Genomic DNA, 11,482 nt, shown 5'->3' on the forward strand with positions numbered 1-11,482 from the left:
GAGTAGTGCCATTATTAAAAGATTGTAATGCGGATATTAGTCCCCATTACAAATATAATGGATAGAATAAAAAAACATGACAAAAGAAGTTCTAAATACATAGCATAACAGAGATGATCAATACCAAGTTTCTTTCTATGACTAAAGAAGATATTTACACAGTTCTAAATGGATAGGATCAATACTAGGCAGCATTTGAGAAAAATGTATGTAACATCATAGTAGACTTGAACACAGCCAAAAAAATCATGGAAAGTAGCCCTGCAACACCTAAGATTAGCTAATCTTATAAAATGCCATGTGGACTCCCTAACATAAAACCAAATCCTCCAATGAAATTACCAAAGTAAATAAACAGAATCAGCACCTCAAAGTAGCTGTACACTATAAACAGAGCAAGAAGTTTGAAAACCACTTCTCCAAGCATCTCTTGTAAGTGTTCAGCTGTAATGCAACTCGGACTCATCGTGCAACATTTCCCACCCGTTATCTGAAAATGCCTTAAGATCATTCCCAATAGCCTTCTCTTTCAGATCGTGCTTTGAACCTTCCGACTGCCCACAGTTTAAGAGCTCTTTGTTGGCTGATTTCGAGCTTTTGAATGACTTGGTTGTTGATATGCTCTTAAGAGACGTGTTTGATTCCAAGCTCTCGGATGATTTTGTACGCTCAAGAGCTTGATCTGATGGAATGCTCTTAAGGGATGTGCTTGATGAGGCTAAGATGCAATTAATCTGGCTTGATGATCTCGATTTGTTCAGTGGTACACGTCCAGCAATTTTCTCTCTCAGAGAGGCCACATCTTCACAAATAACAGATATTTCTCCTCTGCAAAATAAATGAAGCAAAAATGGTTCATTTTCGCATTTGCTGGTGCAGTTGGTTTTCTTTTCTTTTTTTTCTTTTTTTTCTTTTTTGAAATTAAGGGTGTTACAATCTTTTTGTATATATCTTCACAAATGATAGATATTTCTCCTCTGCAAAATAAATGAAATAAAAATGGTTCATTTTCGCATTTACTAGTGCAGTTCACTATTTTTTTTTTTAAATCAGCGTAGTTACAATCTTTTCGTAGCAATAGGACATTTTTAATTTCTTCTTTTAATAACCCATGACTAGAAAACATCATAAGAAATAGAGTTTCAAGAATACTGAGAAGTACATATGAATGGGGTTTTTTCTTTCTTTCTTTCTTTTTTCTTTTTTTTTTTGAAATGATATGGGATTCGGTTTTATTTGTAATCATTTTTCCATCTTAGTAAAGAAATTCTTATCAACTTTCTTTTGAGCTTAAAGAGACTTTGAAATTTCATTAAAGACAGTCATGGATTCGAGTATTCATACCAATCAAAACCCCCGTAACTCAGCTTTCGAGTAAAATTGGGATTCGCAACTCAAGAGGCGTAAAAGATGTAAAATAAATAGGAACATCAAGACTTACTGCAATATATCAACGATACGACCGCGGTCAATCAAAAACTCCCGTAACTGCAACACAGAAACAGATAGCACCAAGACTTAATTTCATTCTGTCTCAAGGAAAATGGCTTTTCTGGCAGGAATTCCATTACACTACATACTTTAAACGGTCAACCATAGTATTATTACCTTGGCATTTTCCTCGACTTCTTGATGGAGTTTCCTCGCTTCTTCAGCCACATTCTCCATGATGAGTTCTTGCTCGGCTAGAGCTTTAAGTGCATATTTTTTCCTTTCTAGCTTCTCCTGTTCAGCTGCTTCCTTTTCTGCTTTTGCAACTGCTAGTCGTGCTTCAAGATCTTGACGCATCTGAAAGAAGTGCATGCTACAGTTAGAGAAGAGATGCAGTTGGTTTACACAACTTTTGCGATGGGAATAGAATCAGATGTGCTTATATTTAACAAACCAGCCAAATCCATATAAATATTATATATATATGAGGAAAGGGTTCCTGCGCTCGAGTGCAGAAACAGGGGTGAGCCACTTTTTTTTTTTTTTTTTTGTGGGGGGGAGGATCCAAAGCATTCATTTGATGGGCCCTTTCATGGATAGGGTCTCCACCAAAAATCAGCTCCATTGGATCACCATAGCGTGTCCATTTGTGTGGCCAAAAATGGGCAGATTTGTGGACAGACAGTTTCTGTCCATTTTTGGCCCCACAAATGGACACCCTGAGATGGTCCAATTGAGGTGATTTTTTGTACACAACCCCCCCCCCCCCCCCCCCCCCCCCCCCCCAACACACACACACACACATCCATGATGGGGCCTGTCAAATGAATGCTTAGGATCACCCCCCCAATGTGGCCCCACCCCCCTTTCCAGCACTCGAGCGCAGATAAGCTATTTGCGCTCGAGCGCAGGAACACCTCTCTCTCTCTCTCTCTCTCTCTCTCTCTCTCTCTCTCTCTCTCTCTCTCTCTCTATATATATATATATATATATATATAGCGCTCGACCACAGAAACAGGGTGGGGCTACATTTTGGGTGGGATCCAAAGCATTCATTTGATGGGCCCTTTCATGGGTAGGGTGTCCACCAAAAATCAGCTCCATTGGATCACCTTAGGGTGTCCATTTGAGGGGCAAAAAATGGACAGATTTGTGGACAAACAGTATCTGTCCATTTTTGGCCCCACAAATGGACACCCATTGGTGATCCAATGGAGCTGATTTTTGGTAGGCCCCCATGGGGCCTTTCAAATGAATGATTAGGATCACCCCGCAATGGCCCCACCCCCTGTTTCTGTGCTAGAACGGCTTAGCTGCGCTCGAGCGCAACAACTCTTTTCTCATATATATATATATATATATATATATACAGAGAGAGAGAGAGAGAGAGAGAGAGAGAGAGAGAGAGAGAGAGAAAGTGTAGCTACACATACGTGTAGCTAACTTAGTTACACCGACGGCTTAAAATACAGTGGGCCCCACATTGTTTGGGTGATGCAAACCATTCATTTGATGGGCCCTCACATAGATAGGGTGTGCCCAAAAAATCAGCTCCATAGGATCATCCCAACCCTACGATTTGTGGAGGCAAAAATGGACGTGTAAAAACCTTCACAAATCTGTCCATTTTTGCCTCCACAGTTTGAAGGGTTGAGATCATCCAATGGAGCTGATTTTTTGGGCACACCCTATCAATGTGAGATCCTATCAAATGAATGGTTTGGATCACCCAAATAATGTGGGCCCACTGTATTTTAATCCGTCGGTGTAGCTAAGTTAGCTACACGTATGTGTAGCTTCACTTAACTCATATATATATATGAATGATTTATTCTGGAAAATGAATTTTATTTGCAATAACCGTGCGTGTGATCTACGATAGTCATGATTTGAAATTTGAACACGTCCAGGATTGGGGGGTGACCGATACCATATGTACATACTGGAGACAAGAAAAGGAATACAAAGTTGATCCACTAATCATAATTGCATCGGGAGAGAAGTCAAGAATTTTCATGTCCAAGTATAAAAGATATCAAATAATAACAAATCAGCCTACAAATTTCCATGATTGCTGCAACAATTTTTTTCTAATATAGGCTCTTGACAGCATGATGCAAAAAAGAACAAAACATGAGAAGAATATAAAATTGTTCCAGTAATCACAATTGTCATTGGAGTGAAGTTACGAATTTTCAAGTCCAAGTAGAAAAGATACCGAATACTACCAAAGCACCCTACACATACCCATGATTCCTACAACAAATTGGTTCTGATATAGCCTCTTGACAGCATGATGCAAAAGGAACAAACATAGACAACTAAAGCAATCCAAAACCCTAGTAAGAATGATAGTGAAACCCGCAGAAAGGTGAGTCAAACGTCAAAGTTAAGCACCTCATCAATGATTGACAGAGACTTATCTCTTGCATCTGACAAATTGAGCAGACGGGACTGAAGCTCTCGTGCTTCAGTTGCTAGAATGGCTCTCTCCCCGTAAACTTCTCCAGCAAGCTGCCAAATCAGGTAAGAAAGTCAGATTTTCTTCTCAATATAATAAAGAGCGGCAATATAGACAAGAAAGCTACCTTGTTATTGGCTTCCTTGGCATGTTGCAGGTTCAGATTAAGGCCCACCGCCTTGGTAAGGATATCTAGACCACCCTCGGAGGCTTCCCTTTTGGCCTGTACAGCTGCTTCTTCCTGAAGCTCTACTTCTCCCACTGTGCTGATTACTGATTCCATGGCTAATGACAAGGTTTTCTGCATCATTGTGGGAAATGTTTTAGAAACAGCATCATATTTTTTGTTTGTTTTGAAAACGATATAAACAAGAGGCTGCCTTACTAGATGTCTTGCTTCATGAAATATAAACATTCTTTTTCTTTCTCTACACATATTTTTTGCTTTTCTTTATGGTATCCATTATCACCCAACCTAATCAAGCTGACTAACATAGCATTACCTTATTCCATTGGAAGGTGATTTCAAAACAAACCACCAATAAGACACAATTTTCATTTTCCTTGAAGAGAACTTGAAAACTAACAAAAGTGAGGCTTTAGAAGAATCAGAACATAAATTCTTCAAGACTTTCTAACAGTGCAGGTTGTTTACATGTCATCCCAGCATCACAAAATATAAGCATATTACACAATAAAATATAGAAGTAGTGTGGAAGGATGAGGTACCACCGCAGGAGCAAAAATAGACTCCAAAGTAAAAGGGGGATGTAAGCTACTATGTATCATGCAAATAAGTTTTAAAACCATAAGAAAATCAGGTCGCATAAGAAATAATAATGTGACCGACATAGAAAACTAACTTACAAAATCACAGAGTAACATATCAATTAAATTTTGCTACAATCAAGAAATGGTAATTCGAAAAATATAAAAAATGTTGAATAAGGGCTTCCAAAAGTATAAAAGTAATATATCACAGTACCTTGTTATTTTTAGCATCTTCAATGAACCCTTCAAGAAAATCAGTGCTAATAATTTGTCCAGATCTGGTAGCTACAGTTGAAGGGAAAGACTCCTCATCAACGCCAACCAATTCAGAGTCAAAAGTCAATCGTTCATTACCATTCTCCAAAGAACTTCTCCATCCAGGTTCCTCACATTCACTAAGAGAAGTGCTGACACCCATTTCTGCCACAATTCCACGATCAAAAGATTCTACTTTTTCTTCATAAAAAGGTGACTGAAAATGCTGAACATTACTAGCTGGCAAAGTTTCCTCTTCAGGTGAATTGGTGTCTGAACACAAGTGGCTACGGACATCAGTTACAACAGCCGGAATGGAGTCAAAAACTGATAGTCCACGTGACTCTTGGATATTAGCACTCAGAGTATCGCTTAAACATGAAGTGTCATTTTTGTTGTTAATGCCACCAACATCTTCACATGCTATATAATGCAGCAAAGTGTCATCTGGATGGTTCAACGAAAAGCTTTCCTCCCCACGTTCAACTATTCTTCCAAAAAGCCACCACTTATCAGCCACGAATCATTCAAACTAAAGCATGAGCAATGAAAATAAGAAACATACGATCATACAGAATAGAAAGAAAAAAGGACAAGAAGATTCTTGCTCTAGCTGCCAACCTATGTCACAAATATCTCCGATACTTTCAAAATATTGTGTTTTTATCGTGACATTTTGATAATTTATTTTTTCTTAAATTTAATATTTTTATATAATTTTTAAATAATTTTATTTTTACCGTTTTTTCCCGATATAAACCCGAAAAAATTAAAAAAAATTAATACAACCCGAGATTTTCCCTGGCCGAGAATTCCAAGAACAACATTTGTAACATAGCTGCTAACTTACTAATGCAACATGATTGGGAAGCTTAGCACAGGCAACAAAATGCACAAGTGCAAATTAGGACAGAGTGTCACACATCTAAATTCATGAGAAATGCACTAAACTTTAACCACTCAGTTTAAGATATAATTGATTACCTCCAATTGATGGATCCATGACTATTTCATTATCAGCAACAGTGTCTTTTGCTTCCTGTGGAGGGTAAATAGTTGGGAGAACCTCAGAAAGAATAAATCCCACTGCTGCATCTGCATCCTTAGAATGTTCGATAGCAACAGCCTTAAGTACACGAACATCAACCTGTTCCAGAATAAGAAGGCAATCGCTGCTTAAATTGAATATTTTAATTATAATAGTATTTGCATGAAAATATATCCATAGGATAACCTAGATTGTTTATGAATATTGCAATAAAAATTTAATAATGTAATAAAAATGCACAAGACATTCTGCTGTAACTATTCAGTGGACACCGGAGCAACCCGTCTATCAGTTTCGTTTTTTCTTTTAGATTTTTTCCTTTTTGAAAAGAATAAGTCATTTTCCTGTTCTTTTCTTTTCTTTTTTAAAAAGAAAAAGTCTATCAGTTACAGTTATACTAAGTTAAGGTTTTTATCAGGTAAGAGGCAATGGACCACTGTAAGAGAGATGCCAAAGAGAATCCTATATTAAGTTCTTAAAATACTACGTGAGTCACAAAAAATCAATATAGAATATAGATAACAAGAGGCAAATATTTTCTTCTACTCTTTATTTGACTTCCCAAAATTATTGCACATAATATTCAAAAAGTACTCAGAAGTTCGAAAAGGAATGCATGTTATTACCAATTTAAGTGCCATCTGCCACACTAGAACTGTGATGAATTGAGACAAGTATTTTCAGCAGAAATATTTAGTGAGCAACCCCCATGAAACATTTAAGAGATGTGGAGAGCTTCGAAGGTTCGAAGAATGTGGGATTGTCATTTGGTTAGCGCAAAAATTCCTAAAAAAATTATTCTGTGATGGAAATCTACTCCCTAATGTTTTGAAGCTGAATTTTGATGGTTCAAGACACTGTTTCAAAAATCCCCGCACCAATCGTCATCTCACCCTTGGCCGAGTTCTCATCTTACTCTGTGTTTTGCCCTACCAAAGCAATCAAAACATCCTTGACTCAACTGAGTTATGATCACATCAACAAGGTACTCAGACACGTCACACCGAGTCGACTAAGATTCGCTTTGACCATGTTTCGGCCTGCATCCGTGTTTGGAAACACTGGTTCAAGAATTGGAAATCCACATAAAACAGGTATAGAAGGTATAATTAACAATCATGGAGGGGATTAGATTGATTTTCTCTAACCATGTTAGTGATAGTCAATCTAACAAAGTTGAGGTGCTAGCTTTAAGACAAGGAATTAAGGAGCTCCTTCATTTCTTATTGGCAAGATCATAGCTGATGTTGCACAGATGTCTTGTATTCTAGCATTTTACAGGACCCTGACGGACTAATGTGCGCGATGCACATGCGGGGTTTCCAGGGTAGCGCCCCAGAAGGGGTAAATTTAAGTTTTGGGTTTTCTCTTAAGGATATTTCAATAAATTTCTCCATGTAGTGGCGTTGATATATAAGCCACATGTTAGGGTTGCGGGATTAGGTTTTTCTTATGTGTTTCTTTGCCAAGAAGAAGAGCGTTTGTAACCCTAGACCGAAATAGTGAAACTATCATGGGTTATGTATCCTTGTTTTTTCACCATTAATGCAGTTAGATATCATCCGTGGAAAAACAACATTTCTAGGGTTTTTGTCTACTTTATTTGGATAAACTTTTCTTTCATTTTATTAAAGGAAGGAGGTAAGTGATAACGACGTAATTATAAATCCATTGATAACTAAACAACTAACCACATTACATAATAAAACTGAGTCAAATTCCTAGGACAAGAATTATAAACTTGCCCAACCTAACAGGTCAGACATTGCTAGAAAGTTTCCAGAAATTTTAACTATCTTTCAACGGTCACGAAAAACAGTCCAAATGAAATTTTTACAAATAGCATTAACTAGGAAACCCTTAAAAATCATTCACTGCAATCAAATGCCAAAGTTTATTAGCATAGGGATGAGACATTTTAGCCTCATTCGATGACTGTGCTTGGATATTCCATAAAGATTGAACTTAATGTCCTAAAACTATCCACTATTCGATCACAAAGTCAGTAATATTATAAGATTACATATAAAGAATCATGTAAAAAATAGCTAGGTTTCACAATAAGCCCACCAATTTTTAAAATGAAAAACAAATAGCCAAAAGGAAAAAATGCAAAGACAAATTATATGAAGTTCAAGAAACAAAAAACATGTACCTGGGGAAAAACTTCCAGTAGAGAACGGAAGACCGAATTGAAACCCATCTTACTCAAATTGCTACTAATCTGCAATAAAAATAAGAGAAAAAGGAACCATTGATGACAATCATATTTCTCACAAGCACCAAAGAATAAAACGAATACCAGAAATTCTAGAAATATCAAAACCTTAGTCTTCCTAGACACCATCAGACAAAAACAGGTAAAGTAATTATTAAAAAATTTAAAATAAAAAACAATAATTGCTATTTAGATGAAATCTCGTAGGCTAAGCCTGTAGCCCTAGATTTCATAGTTCAATAATCTTAAAATAAGCCAAAAAAATCATATACTTTATGTTAACATATTTCAACAATTTGAGGGTGCACATAAGCTTGGAGGCAGAAAATAAGTTGATGGTTAACACAGCTTCAACTCCTAAAAGAACAGTAAGTCCCAAATAGATGCATAATAAAGTATATTTCTAGGAGATATACTTTCCATCATTTGCTAGAATAATATATTTCCTGAAAAAATACCGTAAAAGCAAATTTGTTCCGCATGTTTGCTTCAAAAATGGCCCATAAAAAGAAATTTTAGTAATTAAAATATAAAAATATTTTGTGTGCAATAAAAAAAGTCACAGAAAAAGAATGTTGTAATGGGATTAAGGGTGTCAATTTTGGCTCGGGCTCGGAGGCTCGCTCGAGCTCGGCTCGAAAAAAGCTCGGCTCGAATCCTTAACGAGCCGAGCCGAGCCGGCTCGCCAGGCTCGTTAAGCTTAACGAGCCGAGCCCAATTTAGGCCAGGCTCGGCTCGGCTCGTTAAGAATTTAATATATTTAAATATATATATTATATATTAATTTATACATTAAAAGGGTTGTCCAGGGAGTGAAGGGGGGGGCAAAATATGTCACTTCATTTTTGGAACCCCATTTGTTACTAGGACCACCCCCCATAGTGTAAAAAAAGTAGTCAAATTACACTAATAGGGCTGTCCAGGGAAGATGAGGGGTGTGAAAATAATATAACCCGAGCTCGGTAAGCGAGCCTGGCCGAGCCTGCCCGAGCCGAGCCGAGCTTTTGAGCTTAACGAGCCGAGCCGAGCCGAGCCGAGCCTGGCCAAGCTCGGCTCGGCTCGTCTCGTTTACACCCCTAAATGGGATCCAAACAGGCTGATAAATAACAACTCATATACATGGTATCAACATATATCATATTGGTGATATAATTATCTTGGCCCTTTTGAAATGAATCCTTGTTGCTAATATGACATGGTATGCATTAACATTCATAGAGCACTGGTATTCTATTAAACATCAAAGGGAAAAACAACACAATATTTTGCTAATTTTCAAGGATCACATAATCAAACAAAGAAAAATACTGATAAGCTCCCAAATCAAATAAGCTGAAAATAAGATAAAATGTTCTCTTGGAGGGGAATGATTCCTCCAAATCACCTTTCGGTTTTACAGATTTTTCATGATAGCTCTCTTCTCTCATAGCTTCCTATTTATCCTCTCGATAGCTCTCAAATTCAAATTAACTACTACAGAGATTCTCTCCTAATTACAATCGCTTTACTACCATACCATTCTAAGCCACTATTTAAATCAAACTTAACTAATGGAGAGATTCTCTTCTAATCTACCTCCTAATTACAATCCAAATTACAATCCACTATTAATATTCAAATTAACTACGAGAGAGATTTTCTTTTAATCTCCCTCTCAATCTTATCAATCTACCATTCTCAGCTTTTTATTCAAATTCAAAAGATTTACGGTTGGATTGTAGCAATATCAACGGTTAAGATTAAATCCTCCCTTGGTTTATATCAAATATCGCCTAACAAAACACAAAGTATGCCTTAATTATGATTTCAAAATTAGTACAGATTCTCATTCAATACAAATCGCATACCAGATCTGCAAAAGAAAAGAAAAAAACGAAAATTATAGATAACTTAATCCCAAAGCGAACTAAAAGTATTCTAATAAATTCCACAACAAAGGTTCACAAAAAGAAAAATCAAAATCTAGGGCATCCGAAAATCTCTTTCGTGAGCAAAATCATAAAGAGCAATACGGATCAATGTCTCTTCTCTGAAAACAATCAATAAAGCTTACAGTATTAAATCAAAACGGAGAAACCCTAGGTTTAGAAGAGGAAAAAAAACTAACCTCAACTTATTTTCAGAGAGAGAGAGAGAGAGATTTAGGGTTTGGAGAGGAATTTGGAAACGTAATTACAGAAAATTTATTTGAGAGGAATAATGGAGAGGTTTCACTGAGGAGGGTTAAAAATAAAAATGTTCATCTTTTCCGGGGCGAATTTATCAGCTCTCAGAATTTATTGTATTTCTATTCATAGGGACACTCTTTTCAATAGTATTTATGAAAGTGCGATTGTGCGAAACTCAACCGTCCTAAAAGGAAGCGAATGGTAAATTCGCACCCCCTCTAGGATAATTCACACCACTGTAGAGTGAATTGACATCAGAAAGAGTCCAAAGAGGAGTGTATGCGGCAGACTTTAACGCTTTTTTATGTCAGTTCACTCTCCAGGGTTGCGAATTATCCTAGAGGGGGTGCGATTTTATGGGTGTCAATGGACCCGGACGGTCCGATGGATCCTCCGAGTCCGACATTTAATGGACAGGATCTAAGCTTCTCAACAGGATCCATGGGCATATTTCGGACCACAATCATAGAATCCGAAAAAATTTCGAATCGGATGTGGGACTACTGCAAAAGTCTATCGGATAGTCACAATCCGAACTCTTCTTCCGAAAATACCCTCAAGACCTTAGTACTAGCAGATAATGTTAAGTGGGGGCATTATCGTCAAAAGAACTCATTAATTTTCGATTAGCTTTTTTTTGTGAACGAAAAATCCTCTTCTTTACCCTAATCAAACTCTTTCTTTACCCTTCCAAAGAAATACCCATTGACCACATTTTAATAAAATTTATATGTTAGCCTCTGAATTTTACTAGAAATGATATATGACCGTTGGATTGTCCTGATCGAAGGTCAATGTGTGTGTGTTCTCATTAGTCTCTAAATTAACCTCATTATATCACTAAACAACTATAAACAAGCCTTCACTCATTCACAAAAAGGTCCATGTTTGGTTAGCCAAGATTGAACCCAATTTGCCCTGGAATGCAAGCGTCACGCGGCTAAAATAGCCGCTTTCCATGAACATACAGACTTTGAATAGTTGTGGGTTTCTGAAAAGACTACGCCCATCTTCTGCGAAAAATCTGAGACAAAGAACGTTCTTGGGTTAACCCATCTGTATTGGACTATTGGGTTGCTGTCACAACGAAGAGAAACGTGAAGACCCATTTTCTAAGCCACCACCCAGTG

At 37.2% G+C, this 11,482-nt stretch overlaps 1 protein-coding gene across 1 annotated transcript; it reads right to left on the minus strand.

Annotated features, from left to right (window-relative positions):
* Positions 1-119: 119 nt before the first annotated feature.
* Positions 120-10,469, minus strand: LOC143881454 (uncharacterized). Its single transcript, XM_077384527.1, has 9 exons — positions 10,292-10,469; positions 8,122-8,190; positions 5,903-6,065; positions 4,878-5,404; positions 4,020-4,193; positions 3,829-3,945; positions 1,609-1,788; positions 1,442-1,488; positions 120-828 (listed from the first exon to the last, which is right to left on the minus strand). Exons 2-9 carry the CDS (start codon positions 8,167-8,169, stop codon positions 441-443), a joined length of 1,644 nt encoding a protein of 547 aa, XP_077240642.1. The 5' UTR covers positions 8,170-8,190; positions 10,292-10,469; the 3' UTR covers positions 120-440.
* Between the last annotated feature and the right edge of the window lie 1,013 nt (positions 10,470-11,482).

Source organism: Tasmannia lanceolata, unplaced genomic scaffold, assembly GCF_043159265.1.
Source record: "Tasmannia lanceolata isolate RefF3 unplaced genomic scaffold, GAP_Taslan_0.1 ptg000007l, whole genome shotgun sequence".
Taxonomy (NCBI): domain Eukaryota; kingdom Viridiplantae; phylum Streptophyta; class Magnoliopsida; order Canellales; family Winteraceae; genus Tasmannia; species Tasmannia lanceolata.